The sequence below is a fragment of the Mesoplodon densirostris genome, chromosome 1 (assembly GCF_025265405.1).
Source record: "Mesoplodon densirostris isolate mMesDen1 chromosome 1, mMesDen1 primary haplotype, whole genome shotgun sequence".
NCBI classification, from domain to species: Eukaryota; Metazoa; Chordata; class Mammalia; order Artiodactyla; family Ziphiidae; genus Mesoplodon; species Mesoplodon densirostris.
Window position 1 is genome coordinate 210812386 of NC_082661.1, and position 20966 is coordinate 210833351.

Sequence of the window (20966 nt, forward strand, 5' to 3'; positions counted from 1 at the left end):
GAATGCCATACTCTAAAAATGGAGGGGAGGAGGGGGGTGAGAAGTTAGAGAGTTCATTCACCCTATGACAAAATAATCCAGACAATTAAAAGATCCATCACATAGCAGACTGTTTTTCAAAACTCTCATCTTTTCCTCTCCAATGATTGTGAACCATGATTACATAGGATGCTGTTTTAATAAGGGAAGGTGGAATTGATCATGGTTATGGATTCATTGCAAACTGCACCCTCTCCCCAGCCTTTAGTCCTAGAGTAAAAATCAAGAGCCGCCATGTATGAAGTGCCCATTCTGTGCCAGGTGTAGCCACCATACAAAAGATAGGTATTACAGATGCTCGAGGCCTCACAGCTAGCAAGGAAATGACGGAGCAAGACTGGAGCAAGGTCCAGTCTCTGTGACAGCAAAACCCACCCTTGTCACTCTACGCTGTTCACAGAGTTGCCAAACTGTTGGTCACACAGACATTCCAGGAAGGAGCAAGGCAGCCTCTGAGCTTAGAGTTTTTCAAAAACGTTCCCTTTGCTTTCAGTTTGCAGAAGGCGCTTTGTTGGATGGGCTCTACTGGAAGGTGCAACCCAGCAACAGAACTGAAGGCGACGACCGAAGCTTCATCTACTACGAGAACCTACTCTTAGGGGTGCCACGTATACGGCAACTGAGAGTCAGAAATGGATCCTGTTCCATCCCCCTGGACTTGAGAGATGAGATTAAAGAGTGCTATGATGTCTACTCTGTCAGCAGTGAGGACAGGGCTCCATTCGGTCCGAGAAATGGAACCGCGTAAGTGTCTGTGGCTCAGCGCCCTGGGCTGTCACGGACGTTCATTCATTCGTCCTCTAACCCCTTCACCAAGGAGGAGTGCGAGTGCCTTCAATGCTTGTATTTCAGGCCGTGGCCACACTTTGGTTTCTCAGGTTTTCTTTACTTTTTACCCCCTTTCAGCTTCTGCATACTTATTTTTCAGAAGGCTAAATTGCTGACCATATCCCCATGGGAAAGAAGCCACCTTCACCTTCAGAGGTTTCTTTTAAGGTGCCTGGATCCTATCTTTATAAATCCAGTAACATGGTTCACTAGGTTGTTGCTAGGAAGATTTTTGGTGCAGAAATTCTTTTTTATTAGCTCTTAGAAATAAATCTGTGTTCACACTACAGTTACTTAAAGTGTATCATAAGCTTGCGAGGCAGTTATTCTGTCTAGTTTAAAGCCTGTCCTTCTCAAATGTGTGTTTTTGATTTTGAGTACGTGTCTGCATTGTGCGTATTTGCAGGGATTTGGGGTGCTGTTTGTTAACCATACTTAAAACATCCTGTGTATTAAGGGAGGACAGTCCTTATTTCTAGAATTATTATAAGAAGTGAGAAGAGTTCTCAGGTTGTCCCAAGGTGGACATCTTGGGGCACGGGCCCTGGGTGAGTCACTGTGGAGAGAATTGTCTTCTAAGTTTCACTAAACTAATTCTTTCAGTTCATCTAGATCCCTTTCTTGAGAACTGAGACACCAGAATCCAGATTAGTTAATACACAATGAGGGACAAACACCTTTTCCATAACCAGATTCTTTGTCTGTCGTCCAGTACACACCCTCTTTAGTACCTGGACCCATAAGGAACAAACTCACTAAACATCCGAAGATTTAGAGTAAAAAGACAGAATCTCAAGACATTTTTTCCAGGTTGTGATAGTGATTTTGCCCTCTAATGCTCTTTTTTCCAGTTCCTGCAAAGCATAAGCTTGCACTTAAACTATGGTACCGTGTCTAATATTTTATCTCATGCCATTGGTAAGAGAGATTCATGCAGCCTCTATTCCATGCTAGATGCTATCTAAGAAGTGAATTCATGCATTATCTCATCTACTTTTCACAGAACAACTCTGAAATAAGTATCAGCTCCATTTTATATTTGAAAAAACAACACCGCTAGTAAATGGAACCAGCTTGACTCCAAAACCCATGTTTCTCTTATGACGCCACATTGCTTCTTCCATATTAATTACGTTGCTAGAGTGGCTGCCTGCTGTCCTCAGCTGCCCATCAGAATTCAGGCTTCTTGAGGGCAGGGACTCTGTTTTGTTCACTGCTGTATTTCCAAAGCTTTGGACAGTGCCTGGAACATCCAAGACGCTTGTAAGTGATTTTCACTACAGGGTGGGCTACTGAAGGGATCCTTCTTGTGTGTATTTAAACCATCCCTGGTCCTGCCAGGGTCTGAGTTGCTCCCATTTCTCCTTCCGTTCAACTCCAAACTTCTTGAAAGAATAGTTTTCACTTGCCACCTCCTTTTCCTTACCAGTGATTCATCCCTTAAAGCTTAAGCCCTTGCTTTTGACATCTTTCTTGGAAGCTACCAGTGGGTTTGTTCAGTTTGCTGACTCACTGATCGATTTCCTGCCTTCATCCGTCAGCCCCTCTGCAGGATTCGACCGTGTTGAAGGCTTGTTCTTTTGACTTTGGTGAGTGACACTGAAATTGGATTCTCTTAATTCTGCAACCCCCTTCTTTTTTTTTTTTTTTTTTTTTTTTTGCGGTACGCGGGCCTCTCACTGTTGTGGCCCCTCCTGTTGCAGATCACAGGCTCTGGACGTGCAGGCTCAGTGGCCATGGCTCACGGGCCCAGCCGCTCTGCAGCATGTGGGATCTTCCCGGACCGGGGCACGAACCCGTGTCCCCTGCATCGGCAGGCGGACTCTCAACCACTGTGCCACCAGGGAAGCCCATGCAACCCCCTTCTTATCTCTTATTGCCAGGTTCTATATTCAGGCCTCTATGTTTTCTTGCTTTATACTCTTTCCCTTGACATTCAGATGGCTCCCACTCTCATCTCTATTTGATGATTCATCGTTTCTTCAACAGATATACTGCGTGTTAACCTGTGCCAGGCATGTTCCCAGTGAGGCCTCCCTTTTCTGGAAATGCTCTTGGTGCTGGTTGGAGTGACAAAGCAGCAGTAGACAAAACAGAAGTAAATCCCCTGTCTCGGCAGAGCTTACATTCTAGTGATAGAAGATGAGTGTGTACACTACCTGTGTGTCCACCAACCCCGATAACTCAGTATACCCCAAACGGAACTCATCACTTTCCATCATTCATTTACTTATTTATTTATTTATTTTTGGCCAGGCCATGCGGCATGCGGGATCTTAGTTCCCCAACCAAAGATTGAACCCGTGCCCCCTGCATGGGGAGCGCGGAGTCTTTTTTTTTTTTTTTTTTTTTTTTTTTTTTTGCTGCGACAGGTCTTAGTTGCAGCACGCAGGATCTTCGTTGCCACGTGCGGAATCTTTAGTTGTGTCATGCGAACTCTTAGCTGAGGCATGTGGGATCTAGTTCCCTGACCAGGGATCGAACCCGGGCCCCCTGCCTTGGGAACGCGGAGTCGTAGCCACGGGACCACCAGGGAAGTCCCGGAGCTCATCACTCTCTTGTCGGACCTGTTCTTCCTCCTGTTCGTGGCACCACCATCTTTGCATTACCCAAAAAGAGACTCGAGTCTTTTTTCAGAAGTCCCCTCTCCCTTGCCCCACCTTCCACATCAGTGCCAGGCTGTGTTCACAGTCCCCTCCGTGGCCCTGTCGCGGCCCTCCCTTATCCTTCCCACCTCACTGCTCTCGTTCACGCCTCACCACCTCTCGGTTCTTCAAGGACAGCTGACTCAGCTGTGTCGGGGTCCCTGGGACCAGCCTCACTGAGTTCAGCGATTCTCTGGAAGGGCTCCCAGGATTCAGCATATATTCATGGCTGAGCTTTATTACAGTGAAAGGAAGTACACAAAAGCAGCAGAAGGGACAGGCTCATGGGGCAAAGTCCGGAGGGAACCAGGTGCCGGGCTGTAAAGGTCCTCTCCCAGTGGAGCCACACAAGACATGCGTCTTCCCCCAGTAACGAGTTGTGACAACATGTAGGAAGCATTGTCTGTCCGAGAAGCCCAGCAGAGACTTGGTGCCTCCCATGTGTTACTGGGTGCTGGGTGTTACTGGGTGTTACTGGGTTACACAGGCAGGCTCTGCCCAGCACATCCCGAAATCTCAGACCTCCCAGAAGGGAAGCAGGCGTGGGCATAAGCCACCTTGTTTGTACAGAAGCCTAGGCACCGTGAGACACACTTTCTGGTCAGAGGAAGATTTTGTTTGTTTGTTTGTTTTTTCTTTATTGCGGTACACGGGCCTCTCACTGTTGTGGCCTCTCCCGTTGCGGAGCACAGGCTCCGGACACGCAGGCTCAGCGGCCATGGCTCACGGGCCCAGCCGCTCCGCGGCATGTGGGATCCTCCCAGACCGGGGCACGAACCCGTGTCTCCTGCATCGGTAGGCGGACTCTCAACCACTGCGCCACCAGAGAAGCCCAGAGGAAGTTTTATATCAGTGTAGGGAGCCCTTTATCACTGAAATTCCAGATGCCAGCCGAGTGCAACCTGGACTCTTGAAGGAAAGGCGGTCTCAGACCTGCTGTGTTAACTCTTTTCCACACGTGCGCCTTCTCTCTGTGCCTCGCCACTCCAGGCTTCCCCGCAGCCACCAGAGTAACCCCGTTCTGTGCCTCCCAGAGACCTTCCCTTCGGTGACCCCGTCATGCCTGCCCCTCACCATCTGACCAGAGTCTACCTTTCAACCTTCTCTCCTTCATCATGTGGGGGCCAAACCGAACTACTGGCGGATGCCTTGTACTTCTCTGGCCCCGCCAGGCTCAGGCTTCAAAACACCCTCCCCGTCCACCTGCCTAAGTCTGAATCCTGCTTACCTTTCACAGCCTAGGTTCAACGTGGCTTCTTCCAGAGCCTTCTCTGGTTCACCTTTCCCATCATCACGGAACCTCCAAAGAAGGCTAGCTTCCCTCTGATTGGCCCGAGCCATTTTTCTGTGATTCTTTTTTGGTTCTTATTATCACCTACCTTGTATTTTCAGTGTTTAACTACAACTTTTCTCTCCCCACTTATTATCAACTTGGGAGAGAAAGGATCTTAGTTCATCTTTCTATCCTCATTAATACCGAAAAGCATCCAGTTCCTGAGAGCCCTGTAAGCGTTTGTGGATTAAACTCCCAAATGCTGTGTGGAGTCTTATTTAGTTGAGTTGCTGACGCTGGCACTTGATGAACTTGTACCTCTTTTGGCTGCAATTTTGGGGGTCCTAGAGTCAGCTAGTCCCTAAGTCAGTCACCCTGAAAGGCAACCATATAAACTGAGGGCTAATAGCACAGGCCTCTGAAGGCAGACTGTCCTGGGGTGGGTTCCTGACTCTACCTTCCAAAGATCTGAGGCTGAGTTGACCTCACTAAGCCTCAGGGCCCTTATTCCTAAAATGGGCATAATAGCCATATGAGAATGATGTAAGAAAACACAAACACCATGGCAAGCACATTACCCAGCTTGATGAGACTTACAGTTATTTGTTACATACTCTGTCTTACCAGGAACCAGTTGTCCTGGTAATTGCCCCAAGTGTTCCACTGATTTTTACCTGTTTGTTCTGTCTTTGAATTAGTTGGATCTACACAAGTGAAAAAGACTTGAATGGGAGTAGCCACTGGGGAATCATTGCAACTTATAGTGGAGCTGGCTATTACCTGGATTTGTCAAGAACAAGAGAGGAAACAGCCGCTCAGATTGCTAACCTCAAGAAAAATGTCTGGCTGGACCGAGGAACCCGGGCCACTTTTATTGACTTTTCAGTGTACAATGCCAACGTTAATCTGTTCTGTGTGATCAGGTGTGTATAACGGGCACTCGTGCCTCCCACTTCTGTGTATTTGTATATACATCCTAGTCTGGAGTTAGACCAGAAAATCATTGCCTGCAGTGGGCTAAATGAGAGTTTCAAGGATCAGAGCTGACAGCAAGGAGGGGTGAAAACCAAAAAGCTTACTGGGATAGGGGTTTGGGGAGGAAGGGAGTTAGGATCCGGGGATGTTATGAGTTAGGAAGAACCTTAAGTCTGGTCCAAGTTCATCCCAAGGCTGGAAGCTTCCCAGATAAAGCACTGCGTTCTGCTAGCATCTATCCTTTCACATCACGAGGATGATCGGTGCTCCATGCTCTGCTACCAAGGCCCCCAGGCATCGTATCTTGACTCATTTCCCTGAGTTTCCCATTCTCCAATGATGCGCGTGCAATTAAAACACAAGCACAGTAGTCAGGGGCTATGACTGTGCTCAGCAGGATGCCCTGTACCTGCTCACACTCAGGAGTTACCAAAGGCACATAAAGTTCCTTCTGCAGATTCTGTGATGGTGCCATCATGACCATTCTGGTGACAGTGAGGAAACTGACAAAGATCCCACTGGCTTGTCTGGGACCTCTTGTTCATTCATTCATTTGGGAAACATTTATTGGACACTTAATATGTGCCAGGCACTCTTCAAGGCTCTTGGGATGCATCAGGGAACAGAATAAAGATCTCTGCCCTTGCAGAGCTCACATTCAACCAGGAGGAGATATTAGATGATAAACAATAAGCAAAGGAAACAGATTAATTAAATAGCATGTTAGAAGGTAATATGTGCTGTAAAAAATGTAGAACAAGGCAAGGGGGATCCAGAATTCACCCGCTTTAATCCTGATGAATATGGCAGCAACATCCAGACGTTGCTGGCATGAATTACTTGCACATATATTTACCCACCAAATAAGAAGGCTAAATTCTCATGATAGCCTTATTTTGTGATTATTTTTGAGGCTAAACTCAACTGTGCTTTACATAGCCAACTGGATTTTCCCAGTCTTTATATCTAATAACTTTTGCAGAAAACAACATCACATTAAATCAAGTAATAGTTATTACTAAAAATGAATGAAAATCTATTGCAATTATTGTTGAACTTCTCCTAATGATTCCAGCGAGCACAGAAAGAGGATACACGCAGGCAGGCAACTCTGATTGACGTTTAAGGAAATATCTATTTATAGAAGGTATAAATGAGGATGTCTTCCACTTCCTCCCCACACTTTAAGAGCGAATATTGTCAAGGCAGTTGCTTCATTTCTCTACATTGTTGTCTCAATTTCTGGAGGGGTTGACGATGCAGGACCAGAACAGGCAGAGAGAGATGATTCAGCAGAGGCCACTTCCTGCCCTTGTGAGTTCACACTGAGGCTGCCACAAGGCCCTTTGTTCCAGTAGTGCTCTCCTGCATTTGTGGTTCTCACCCCTACGCTCCAGCGTATTAAATAGGAAGAAAACAGGAGGTTGCTAGTACCAAGGAAGGAAAATGTTTCACACTTCTTTGACCAATTCTAATTTGCTATAGTCCTTGCCTATACTTGATTATTGCTCATGATTGAGCCCTAGATACTTAGGTTCTAGGAGTGGCCACCTGTCCTGTCCATCCTGTAATGGGAGAGATGGTTACACCTAATCACTGACTGGAGATCTTTTAAGAGTCTTAAAGTTAAGGATCTAACTCTCTAAACAGAGAGTCTGTTTCTAGTGTGAAGGGAAATTGTACCATTAAGTGAATCGTTTAACCTTCTCAGTGTGACACCTACAAAGGGGAATTTGGCACGAAGCATCTTCACTTCAGTTATTATAAAGCACTAAAGATCAGTGCCATCACTGTGAACGTAAAAGCATATGTCAGTGTTGCAGACAGTCAGACATTTACTGAGCACCAATTCACTATAAGGCTCTGAGAAGTTCCGATAGCAAAATGGTCCCCGTAGGCAAATTATTTGATGCTAGTTAGGTGTCACCAAATGCATGAATGAGAAACTCATTCCCTATCTTTATATGTATATGAAAGAGACATCCTGCTTCTCAACCAGGCCATACATGTTTTGATTGATGACATATATTTCTTATGTTCTTCATTACCCAGTTGAAGGACTTGCATTTAATCAAAGTCCTATAAAGTCTTGTTTGTTGATTAACTTCTACATTTAAAAATAAGTGTATAGCATTTTGAGTGGTCTAAATACCAGAAGAGTAAATGGGAGACTGAGGACGTATCACCTCTTTGGTCTGGGAGGGCTTGGGAAGTCTTGTTCTTTTTGTGACACAAAATTCTACAAGGATGGAGTTACTGGCTGGGATCAAAACATTTTGCCACTAGTTTGGAGTGACTTGTGGTCTCGGTTTTATTTAGAGCAGGGACAGAATAGATGATGTTTTTCCCTGGCTGCATCCATGTGTTGTTGTTACTGTTGATGTTAATTGTTTTAACTGTTCTTATTGCAATGCAGGTTATTGGTCGAATTCCCAGCCACAGGCGGTGTGATTCCATCTTGGCAGTTTCAGCCTGTAAAGCTGATCCGATATGTCACGACTTTAGATTTCTTCCTGGCAGCCTGTGAGATTATCTTTTGTTTCTTTATCCTTTACTATGTGGTGGAAGAGATACTGGAAATTCGCATTCACAAGCTGCGCTATTTCAGGAGTTTCTGGAATTGTCTGGATGTTGTGATCATCGTGGTAGGTTTGAGAACAACACCAAATCCCCTACCAAATCTGTTATAAAACTGTGTTAGGGTCTTTGCTCCCCTCAGTGTTGTGGGTCTTGATCTTCCTGCAGGAGAATCGAAAGGTTCTCCTCTAGAATATCAATGGCACATGTACTAACTTTCTCATTTTGCGTGAGTGACCCTTCTGCATGTGGACGTGGAGAGGCATTTACAATAAGCTCGCACTCGGCCACACTAATAACAAGAATGGGTTAGCAATTCGTATTTGGCTTTGGCATTCCATATGAGATGTGGGGAGAAAACAATTTTGTTTATTCTGCTTTGGCTGATGATATTTTTCTTCAACTACAACAAAAACCAGTTTATATTTTTCTGCACATGTGTAAAGTTATGGCATAAAGAAACATCCAGGAAGTTTCGGAGGTGGCAGAGAAAACCTCCCTGCAGTTTCACATGTCCTGCAAATAGTCCACAGTGTACAAAAATGTAAATGATGGCCATCAGCGTTTTCTGCAGGAGGTGCAGGAAACCGTAAGGCAGAGTTATGATTGAGTTAAGACTGTGACCCCTTGTGGACCCCTTGCCTACCCGTGACTCTGTTACAAATTCCAACACTTGTTCAAGACGGTTTCTCTTCAGCATCATCTTAATCACGTCCTTCCAGAGGCCTTAGTGTAAGATGTATTTTTGCAAGCTTTTCTCCCTTCAGCAGTAACACATAATCTTCTGCTAGTCTGTTACACATTAGAGCATATAGCACCATGCCTAATGGTTACAGGCTTAAAAGGCCATCCTTTCCACTGTGCAACGACAGAGCTGCCCCTCTGAAACCTTAGTAAGTGATGTGTTATCCTGTTCACATTCTCTCTTCTATTATCCTGCTTCTTAACCAATATGGTTCCTCCCCAACCAAAAATTCATTTGGCTTTGTGAAGCATTTACATCAAGTCATTATCAAATCATCACTACAGTTAGTTGGTAAAATATAGAAAGTATGTTACTTAATGTATTTTAATATGCTATTAAATATAGAAAAAATGTTACTCATATGTAAGTAAAAGGATACTTAAGACATAAACAAGCTATATGTGTGTATTGCGTGGCAATAATGGTATTAATAGGCACAATAATAACAATAATTGCTAACATTTCAGAAGCTGTCTGTGCTAGTTAATCAACAAACAAGACTTTGTAGGACTTTGATTAAATGCAAGTCCTTCAACTGGGTAATGAAGAACATAAGAAATATATGTCATCAATCAAAACATGTATGGCCCGGTTGAGAAGCAGGATGTCTCTTTCATATACATATAAAGATAGGGAATGAGTTTCTCATTCATGCATTTGGTGACCCCTAACCAGCATCAAACAATTTGCCTACGGGGACCATTTTGCTATCGGAACTTCTCAGAGCCTTATAGTGAATTGGTGCTCAGTAAATGTCTGACTGTCTGCAACACTGACATACACTGACTAGGCACAATTCCTAGTGCTTTTCCTCTACGGCAGTTCCTTTAGTCCTCACACTAACCCTCTTAGCCACTCTGCCACCACCCTCACGCCACATACATGTGTACTTCAGAAATAACTTTTACATAAAATACACATTCCTATAGAATACAGCATGGAACCCATCTGATCCTGATGCAGTTAGAAGTGCATCCCTTCTTCACGATGGCTGTGTAACATCACAGAATTCCTGTAGCTAAACTCTTGATTCCCAAATTCTCAACGTATTAATAATGAACAGATTTACAAAAGAATCTCCGTACTTAAGGAGGCAGGAAAGGCGATGATGTGGGAAATAATTTTTCAAAATATTTCTGTACTGCCCGATGGCAGAGTGCAGTTCATATACACTGAAAATCATTCTAGAAAACAATTATTATTTGGAGCCCTAGGGAGGCAAACTCTGCTTTTTTCGTTTACGTGGATACATTTATGTTTCTGTCATTGAGAATAATGGTAAAAAAGCGGGTGTGATATTATGCTAATTAATGTATTCTTTTTTTTTTTAACCAAATACCTTCAATGTGAGCAAAGGACTTAGTCAGCGGCATTCAACTTTTTGATGATGTACACATATCAGTGAAATGACACACCCTAGTGTATTTTTATTTATAAAGTGTGTGTGTGTGGTGGTGTAATAAGTACATTTGTAAAAACATACACAGCACAGAATTTGAAATATTTGGATAAAAATAAACACAGATAGAATTCTAACACTTTCTTATCACCTGCCTAGAAGTTTTAATGTTTTCATCTCCCACCCCAGTGAACTGCCTCGTACCCACCTTGGAGACCACTGGAAAAATAGCTGGTGACATCATGGAAATTGAGGCTAGTTTCTTGGCTCAGCAGCTGCAGAGTTTTGCAAGTGTTTCTTTGAAAACTTGCTTCCCTGTGCTCTTATTTTTTTTACTTCTCAGTGCTGACAAGACAGCAGTTCAGGCAGTGTGCTTTTACAAGAACAAGGAACGGCTGCTGGAATCCTACTTCTCCCTTGAAACCTTCTCTGACCCTTTAGAAATAGGGCATGCTCTCCGTGAAGCTTATGCCAAAGAAAGAAAGTTCTTTTGCAGATAAGAGATGATCATCTCAAAGAAAACTCAGAGCCACATAACGACCCAAATGCCCACCAAACCTCTTTCCTCTCTTCTTCTCTCTCATTCTCTATTTTGAAGGAAGAGGCTCAGGAAATTTAGTGTATTTCTATGGCATTGTATAAATGACCACATATTCCATATTTTTATAAACATTTGCCCTGGGCAGAGCAAAAACAAAGGGTACCTAGTGAGAGTTGGTAAAGGGTTATTTTTAGATTCAGTCAGTCAGCCCTTTTTTCTCAGTGAAGTCCATGCAGAAAAACACTTATCAGGGTATTCCAGAGAGCTCAAAGGAAGTATTCCTTCCACCAGTGCAGACATACTAGACGAAGTCTGGGAACCCTTCACAGGGAAGACAAGGAAGGTGGTGAGGTTGGCTTTTTCAGCTGTGGCTGGCCGACAGGCAGGTCCCAACTCTGATAATCAGCAGACAGGCATCTCAAGAAGGGCTGATGGAGTGGTCCTTGGCCATCATCCGTGAGAAGAGAGAGATGGACAGCAGAGATCACGGCACCTGCCATAGCCCACCTGCCGTGGATTCGGGGTCCATGTGGGGGCCCGGTGGTTATGGCTGACCCCTAGCACTTTCCACACGTACACGTTAATCCAGTGGTGATGGGTGCAAGGCGGGCCCAGCGTTCCCCTCGGATTTTTATAGGCCAGAACCAAAGCAGATGTGAAGAGTTGTCTGGTCCTGAGTTAAAGGACAGAAGCAAGCAAGCGGGGACCCCTTGGCTCACATGTTCCCACTGCGAGCCTTCTCGAGCCCTCCGTGCCCTTCGTCCCCGCCATCTCAGACCAAGCTCGTTCTTCCCTGTCACGAGCACTCTTCTGAGCGTGTCTTGTTTCACCCTTCCCCGTGTGGTGTGATGCCAGCTTCTTAGAAGGCGTTTGTACTCTTTGTCTTTGGGTGTGTATCTGCTCTTGAACCAGAGTATAAGCTTCTCGAGGACGAGGTTTGTACTTTTTACTTGGATTTGTTCCTCTCGACCCTTCGCACGGTGCTGTGTACACAGATATCCACCGTGTGTTTGTTGAATAAAGGGAAGAATAGATGGCTGGACAATGAAAAAAAAGAAGGCCCCGCAAATAAAAACAGAGCGAGATGAGGCCTGGGAAAGCAGAAGGCTGGAAAGTGATTTAAATGAAGGTGGCAGAATAAAACAGAAGGCGTTCCTGTTGGAGTTTCCTTTCGTAATAAAGTGACATCTCTCGGGTGTGTGCACGCGCGTGTGCAGGCACATGCGTGCACACGTGCACTCACTGGATTTCTATTCCTAACTAAGGAAGTGCGAGCAGTATATTGTTTTCCTTTTTTACGGCAGTGCTCAATGCTTTCCCTCCGTGTGACTTAACTTATGAATGCTGTTGGGTGAGGAGAATGGTGAGCCCTAGAATTAATACATTTGTGAAGGAAAATAGACTAGTCATTTTAAGGTAAGTTATATATTTCTAGAACACTGCAATAATATATAAATCTTTTGTCTTCCAGCTGTCAGTGGTAGCTGCAGGAATTAACATACACAGAACATCAAATGTGGAGGTGCTCCTACAGTTTCTAGAAGATCAAAATGCTTTCCCCAACTTTGAGAATCTGGCATACTGGCAAATACAGTTCAACAACATAGCTGCTGTCATAGTATTTTTTGTCTGGATTAAGGTAATTTATAAATTTCAGGTTCAGATTTTTAATATTGTTTTCGTCTTTTCGTAACGTGAGTCACACAAAATGTTTGAAGGACTTGAATTCGTTTCTGTGGCCAAGTTTAAGCAGCCAGCCAGAGCTGCTCCATGTTTACAAGTAAAGTCAGCTAGCAGGACTCACGTGACCACTCATCTCACTGTTTGCCTGCTACCTGCACTCTGGGAAGACCTGTCTTTGGAGGTTTCATTTAACAAATGCATTAAGAGACCTTTGTGTGTCACCTGGGCCTGGGGCCCCTGGCTGTGCTAACCCAGAGGCAGGTTCAGGTTTCACCGTAAGTGGGGTGACCAGCTGAAGGAAAAGGAACTAAGAGAAAGGAGGGGAAGGGTGGGGAAAGGGAAGGGAGAGATCCTGCACTAGAAATGCTCTCTGGAAGGATTGCCTCCTTTCTAGGTGGAGGCCGGAGAAGCTTTACCTAGAATTGAGATTGGGACAGACAGGTCCTCCGAGCAGTACCTTCACGACTCATTTCCTTCTTCTCCCAAGGCATCATGTGCATTTCCTTGTGCGTGAAAGCTCAGGTCACTTCATATACAATGAGCCTCAATTCTGGAGATTCAGGAAATTTCATTGTTTTTGAGGGCAGCTGCCAGCCTGTCACCACTTAAGTTCTATGATTGTGCCATCCACATAGTAGCTATTAGCCACAAGTAACTATTTAGATTTTAATTTAAATTAATTAAAATGACATGCAATTAAACATTCAGTTCCTCAGTCACTCTGGCCACATTTTAAGTGTTCAGTGTCTATGTGTGGCTAGTGGCTACTGTATTAGATAGTGGAAATACAGAGCATTTCCATCATCAGAGAAAATTCTGTTGAAGAGCACCATTCTAGAAGGTACTTTCCAACAGTTACTTATTTTCTTGAATTGTTATTCACATCTGGAAGGCCTGAGATTTATCAGAGGGCTTAGACCTCGTCCTGTATCTCTCGTGCTATTTATTCAGTTACATGTTCGTTCAAGAGAAACCATTACTAACATACCATACCTTTATCACAAAACAGAACAATAATCAAGATCTCATAGAAATACTACTAGGAATTGTGTTAAGTAATGTGATTACAGCAACCGTCAGAAACATTTTGTTGTGACCAGAAGCACTTTATAAGAGGTCTTTAAGTAAAATTCTAGAGATTTCCTTTCAGTGTGTGCCTTAGGGTGTTCGTCTTATTTAGTGCTTCACCTGTAAATATCTTGCCCCCAAGACCTTGTGAACCATTAAGTTCTTTAAGGCAGAGATTGGAACTCAACTTCTAATGGATCTCCCCACTTCCTTCCGCCAAGACACCTAGCTAGAGCCATGAGGTTTGTTCTGCCCTCTGGGCTCGAGCTGCCAAACCTGGGCAGTATCCTCTGTGCCTTGTCTACAGAAATGCACCATATGGCTGTGCAGTCAGAGAGAGCCCAGTTCAAATCCTCACTCCAAGCCCTGGCCAATGCCTGGCACCTAGTTGATGCACAATAAATGACTGTTAATATACAATAAGTATTTTCTGGAGGTTTTTTTTAACTAGTGTTTTCTTTTTAAAGTTTTTTTTTTTTTTTGATGTGGACCAATTTTAAAGTCTTTGTTGAATTTGTTACAATATTGCTTCTGTTTTATGTTTTGGTTTTTATGTCCGCCAGGCATGTGGTATCTTAGCTCCCCCACCAGGGATTGAACCCACACCCCCTCTATTGGAAGGTGAAGTCTTAACCCCTGGACCACCAGGGAAGTCCCTTAACTAGTGTTTTTTTATGTTAACTCTTTTTGTTTTTATTGAAGTACAGTTAATTTGCAATGTTGTGTTAGTTTCAGGTGTACAGCAAAGTGATTCAGTTACATACATATATTCTTTTTCAGATTCTTTTCCATTATAGGTTATTACAAGATGTTGAGTATATAGTTCCCTGTGCTACACAGTAGGTCCTTGTCATTTATCTAGTTAGTTTTTATTTGTGGGTTTTTTTCTCCTTTGTTTTAATCTTTCTAGGAGAAAAATATCAATGGTCATTTTAATTATAATTAAACTTGTTTTCACTATAAATGAGAAAATATAAGTGGCTGGATTTGAAAAAAAGCAAGTCATTTTTGTCCTCTTTCTTTTTGTTGTAAAATATACATAACAGAATTTTCCATTTTAACTATTTTTAAGTGTACAACTCAGTGGCATTAAGTACCTTCACAGTGTTGTGCAACCATCACCACTGTGCATTTCCAGAACTTTTTCATCATCCCAGCTGCAACTTTTTTATCCATTCAACACTAACTCTCCATTTCCCCCTCCCTGCAGCTTCTGGTAACTTCTATTCTCCTTCTGTCTCTGTGAATTTCCCTACTCTAGGTACCTCACATAAGTGGAATCATGCAACATTTGTCTTTTCGTGTCTGGCTAATTTCATTTAGCACAGTGCTTTCAAGTTTCATTCGTGTCGTAGCATGAATCAAAATTTCCTTCCTTTATCGGGCTGAGTAATGATCCATCACATGTATATACCACAGCTTGTTTACTCATTCATCTTCCTATATCATCTCCCCTCTCTTTTACAGCTCTTCAAATTCATCAACTTTAACAGGACCATGAGTCAGCTCTCCACAACCATGTCTCGGTGTGCGAAAGACCTCTTTGGCTTTGCAATTATGTTCTTCATTATTTTCTTAGCATATGCTCAGTTGGCATACCTTGTCTTTGGCACTCAGGTTGATGACTTCAGTACTTTCCAAGAGTGTATGTAAGTATATATGAAATTAAGAAGAAAAATTTAATCATAGACAGTACTGCCTTCTCAAGGTTAAAGAAATCTTCATCGTGGCTATTTAACTACCGAGTACTTAAAAGTAGTTGTTGAAAATGAGAATTAATTCTCTTTCCCAGAAACATTGACCCATCAATGCAAAGATGACGATACCTTCTGAAATGCTAATGTTTAAGACAGAGCCCGAAAGTAGTAAGATAGAGAAGAACAGCTATAGTAAGCCAACTCTGTTCCAAAGACTGAGGTCTTCTTAGCACCAAATGCAGACGGTAGCATTTAAGAGACCTTTGCCTATACTTTTATTCCTATTAAATAATGTTGCCATAAACTTCAAACTTCAGCCTATTTTCTAAGAAAAAAAGTGCATTTCTAATATTCTAGGAGAAGCTCAAACCAATACAGGGATTTTCAGTCTTTTTCCAAAGTTCTCAAATAGGATATGAAAAACCATTTCAGACTTCCCATGTCACTTAGAAAGGAGTTAGTTAGGAAATAAGATGGTCATGATAATAGAAGTTAATGGGGCTTTGTGCACGAGGACCCCTAATTAATGTTGCTGTCTGATGAAAGTCAGGAATGGAAACAACTGTACTGATTAAGACTCAGCATCTGGCAACATGCAGCAATTCTCAACCCCACTTTAAGTGCATTGAAATAGTGCATCTTCATACATATACAATTTTGACTATCCTTCAAAAATCTTTTTTTCTTACAAGATTTTAAATTTAGACTCAGGGTGACCATTGTGAAGGTTTAGAGTTATCATATTTTACCCAGATTACGTTTTAATTTCTTAGAGCCTATTGCTTTATAAGTCATCTAATAATATATTTTCTTTGTACCAAATGGAAATAATATATTTAGCATGAAAGCATATTATTTTGATTCTAGAAGGCTTTAGTTGCTCATATAAGTAACGAGTTTTCCAAAGGGGTTGACAGTTTTCTGTTATTTAGCAGCTTTCCACACTGATGAAAAAACAAAAGGTCCAAAAGTATGAAATCATCTTTTAAGAAATGTTATGTCAAAAGAATGCTGGACATTCTTTGTTTTTGTATTGTGGTGTTGTGCTTTGTTTTGTTTTTATAGCTTCACTCAATTCCGTATCATTTTGGGTGATGTCAACTTCGCAGAGATTGAGGAAGCTAATCGAGTTTTGGGACCAATTTATTTCACTACATTTGTGTTCTTTATGTTCTTCATTCTTTTGGTATGTACACTTTTGTTTATACTGAGGTGGTTGAAACTTCATATATCACCATCATAAATCATCATCTCTTCTTTTCTCTCACACTTTATTCCCTATCAATTTTTTAAAGACTCAGGAAGTAGAAAAAAATGTAGATATTAGGAAACATATTTTATTTTACTTCTCATTCATTCACAGTTTTAAGTCTTCACCAAACATTTTTTCCATGATCTTTCATTTATATATGTACTCAATGCAAAAAAAGAAGTAGATCAAGTGCAAATTTATAGTTACCTAAAATAGTGCTTTGCCCTTTAAGAAGCAGAATATGCTTACATGCTTTTTTTAAACACGAATGTCAGCACTTTCATGGTCACTTGCTTGAGTGACTCTTCATTTCTCTCCTTCTTCTTTTCTTTTCAAAAAATAGAAACTGACAAAGCAAGCCAGATGCAGGGTGTCAGGAGTAACATTTGAGTGAATTATTGTGTCTCAAGATCAAGATAGGTTGTTTTAACTTACTCATATTTAATATATCTAGGGACTGCCTGTAAAAAATATTCAAATTTTAATTTAAAACTAAATTTCACAATGAATGGAAATGGCTTTAAGTATTATTTTCAAAAATAATTCTTTTATTCTTTTGATTTGGTACAGATGCACATTTTTAACATTTTGGCCTTAAATTAAGATTTTTTAAAAGGCATTTTTTTCTTCATGTTAACATTTATACATTTATTTGTCCACTCAAAGAAAGAAAGTACTAAATTAAGTTAGCTTAACCTAGGCCTGGGTATTTTTCATTTAAACACTAACACTTAAGATTTTCCTTAAGAAAATAAAATCTTAACCATTTTAAGAAAAAAAACATTGTTTCCATTTTTAATCGATTTTCTAAAGATCCTTTGTATAACGTTCATTAATTCAGTTGTAAGAGCTCCAGAGTTGGTCCAGGTATTTAGTGCTTAAGTATATGTATTTACTGATTGAGAATTAGATGTACTTTAATGGTACTGAAAGAGTCAGGAATAGCATGCAAATCCATTTATATCTTGCTGTATGCATGTATCATTAGTTTTAAACTTAAGCCTCTTAAAAGTTTCTCTTTCCTGTTATATATTAAAGAAAAAAATAGAGGGAAGAGGAAGGCTTTGTTACTGTCTAACATTGGTAGTACTTTGAATTCTGGAGCAGCTGAATCCCTGCATCTCTACTAAGAGAATAAAAAATCTCAGGCCACCTAAGTGTTCTTCGTACGTCAGTCTGCCAAGTGAGGGACGTAATGGTGGCAATTGGAAATGCTCAGATGTGGGCTTGTTTGAAGGTTGTCCTCTAGTAGGCAGTGCACCTACATTATTCAGTCATTTTATCAGATCAATCACTAGAACATGAAAAGCTCTTAGTTTTTGTGTTTATACTGAAATATTTATTTGTACCACTGCACAAAAAGGAACTGTTCTCCCTGTACCCTCCAGAGAGAGAGGAAGCTACTGTCAATACAGATTTTTTTTTTTTTTTTTTAATGGCAAGCCAAGTGCAGGCCTGGCCACTGTTCTGAGATGACTGCTGGGTGTTGATGTATTGCCACCACTTAAAAAGCCACAGTGGCGTGCGGAGGCTAGGCTGAGTCAGGAAGCAAAAGCCCTGCCATCAACAGGGAAAGACCTCCTGTTGCAAAGTCCATCCCCCAATTAAGTGAAGTTTGTGAGACAGGATGGAGACGAGGTGAACTTCCTCTCCCCACGCTTTCGAGAGCCTTTCTCAGTCACTTTCCATTTTTTGAAATCTCTTCAGAGGACACACACTTTAATCCATTTCAACTAAGACACTTGCAGGCATTAGCTAACCATCATTTGGAAAGAGAAATGAAACATTAGATGCCTGTGTTGGATGGGCAAAGGTGGGAGATGGTCCAACTGACTGCAACTGTCCACCCTTAGAGTCAAGCATTAAGCCAGGAGCTTATGTGTATTTTATATTCTGTTCTCATTTCTGCTACAGAATCTTAAACGGTGTCCTCCTTAATTCATAGAGATTTAGTAGCTCATTAAAATAATAGAGCTGTCATTTGTTCATTCATCAGTCATTCAATAAATATTTACTGAGCCACTATATCCCAGGCAATGTGCTGGGTACTGGGGATGCAAGTGGTAAGGAAAATAGATACCAACCCTCCCCTCATGAAGATTCCGCAGACTTGTGGGGAGAACAGACGTAGTACACAACTGCACAGTCACAAACCATGGTTACATGCTAAAAAGGAAAAACAGTGGAAGAGCATGTTAAAGAAGGGCCTGATCAGTGGGTGTGGTGCTTTGAGAAAACCCGTTGGAAACAGGTGTTAGAAATACAACCCATTATAGTGGGGAAGGGACAAGTCAGGAAAATGAACTAACCACCACTGAATAATAATAATAGCTATAAATTATGTAGCACTTGCCATCCATTAGGCCCTGTCCTAAGCACTTTACGTAGATGAACTCATTAATCCTTACAACAAATCTGTAGGGGAGGTACTGCTATTTCTCCCATTTTATAAATGTAGAAACAAACAAAATTTCAAATTAGGAGTAGGAGAGTTACACAATATAGTCTTGCAGCACCAAGACAGAAACCCAAGTTTGCTTGACTTCAAAGTCTCTTGTCTTTAGCACTAAGCTTTTCTTGACTCTCTTTCTACTAGGCCTACCATGTTTCTGTTTGCAGAGGTCTTTTTATCTCCTTAAAATATGTTCTGGAATCTCAACTATTATAACAATATTTGGAATAAGCATAGAATTCCACCTGTCTGTGTTGACTGTTGAAACTTGAGGAACTATTTAGAGTTCTACACCTCTAATAATTTATGTCAGATGAAAAAATGTAGAGAACATAGATAAGCAAAAATAATCCCACCATTCATAGGTAAATACATTAATATTTTGTTCTATTTCATTATTGTCTCTATTTGCAAAATATATCAGTGTATGGTTTTGTAAGTAAGAATATATATTGCATTTTCCCTTGCCGTGACAATGGGAAAACTAATTTTCCCAAAGAATTTGGTAGCAAAACTATTAATTGATGACTTCATAAAATACTCAAATTGTTAAAAAAAAAAGACATGTCAAATTTTAGATTGATGTTAACAAAATATATTTAGGTTTCTTCTTTAATCTCTACCTTCCTTTGATTTACAAACAGAATATGTTTTTGGCCATCATCAATGATACTTACTCTGAAGTTAAATCTGATTTGGCCCAGCAGAAAGCTGAAATGGAACTCTCAGATCTTGTCAGAAAGGTATGACAAGCCCTAATTCTCAGAATCGTTTTATTTTCTATATAAAATGAACATTGTTTCAGCCAGATTGCCAAATCAACATTGATCCATTGACACCACTTAAAGTGTAGCTTGCTATGTTCCAGGAATAATTTAAATGTTCTCTACGTTGGAGATAGAGATGGATATAATGCTAGCTTGAACTTAAATTCTGGGAATCCTTTAGTGCCCTAGAATTAAATTCTCAATAATCTCTTTTGCCTCTTAAGAGCTGAGCTGCTGGGTTCATCCCCTTTATTTATTTTGATATCTCCTCTAGTCGGCTCTCACTTTCAGATCCAGAGTTCAGAATAAATGGGAAGGGAAGATTATATAAAGACATTTTCCCTTCGTCTATCTTAATTACGATTTAAAAAAAAAAAAAAGGAAAGATGTTTTAGAGGCAAATATTTTGTTGTTCACCCTTTACCCTGACCTTCCAGGCAAGTTTTAAAATAGTCGAAGGAAAAAGTCCTTGGAGCAAGGCCACGACCTAAGGGCCTGAGAACTTTCACTTAGGCACCTTCTCAGGAAGTGTTTAATTGTTAAATGGAAGGGCAGGACAGGAAAGCCGGGCAGCTTTGTTCTTCTTGATGTGACTTCTATGCTTGATTTAAAATATAAAACTTAAGCAACAACAAATAACTACATCTGAAGTACACAGCTTGTTCCCTGTCATCATTCAGCTAATGTACAGTGGCTCCTGAACCATAATATTTTTCCGTTTGGTTCAAACCACAGGACAATGCTGTCTGTGAATCATGTTGAAACAGAGAACTTCCGCTTTGTAAAAACAAAGTCCCTTGGACAGGACCTACCGTTTGTATTACCCTGAATTTTGCATAATAGTTGATTACATTCTAGCAAATCCCCGGGGTAATACAAGCAGTCCTCACTTTGTACTTTGGTTCTGATGTGTACAACATCAGTGATTTCAGTTAGGTAATACGAGCCTCTCAACATAGTTCAAATTTCAGTTATTACAGTATACTGACTGAGTAATAGCATAAAGTACAAACTTCACCTTCAAT

The 20966-nt window shown here is 41.4% G+C and overlaps 2 protein-coding genes across 5 annotated transcripts in view; one reads left to right on the forward strand and one right to left on the reverse strand.

Annotated features, from left to right (window-relative positions):
• Positions 1-20966, reverse strand: part of PPM1K (protein phosphatase, Mg2+/Mn2+ dependent 1K) — a 449751-nt gene that overhangs the window by 255595 nt on the left and 173190 nt on the right. The window lies entirely within an intron of this gene.
• Positions 1-20966, forward strand: part of PKD2 (polycystin 2, transient receptor potential cation channel) — a 53570-nt gene that overhangs the window by 19470 nt on the left and 13134 nt on the right. For all 4 annotated transcript variants that reach the window (XR_009533959.1, XR_009533958.1, XM_060114862.1 and 1 more), the window contains exons 4-10: positions 533-783; positions 5484-5708; positions 8177-8405; positions 12494-12661; positions 15241-15422; positions 16536-16656; positions 19819-19917. Coding sequence is in view for 2 of the 4 variants with exons in the window: in XM_060114862.1 (XP_059970845.1) it covers positions 533-783; positions 5484-5708; positions 8177-8405; positions 12494-12661; positions 15241-15422; positions 16536-16656; positions 19819-19917 (1275 nt within the window). In the remaining 2 variants the exon portion in view is untranslated. The remainder of the gene's footprint in view (positions 1-532; positions 784-5483; positions 5709-8176; positions 8406-12493; positions 12662-15240; positions 15423-16535; positions 16657-19818; positions 19918-20966) is intronic.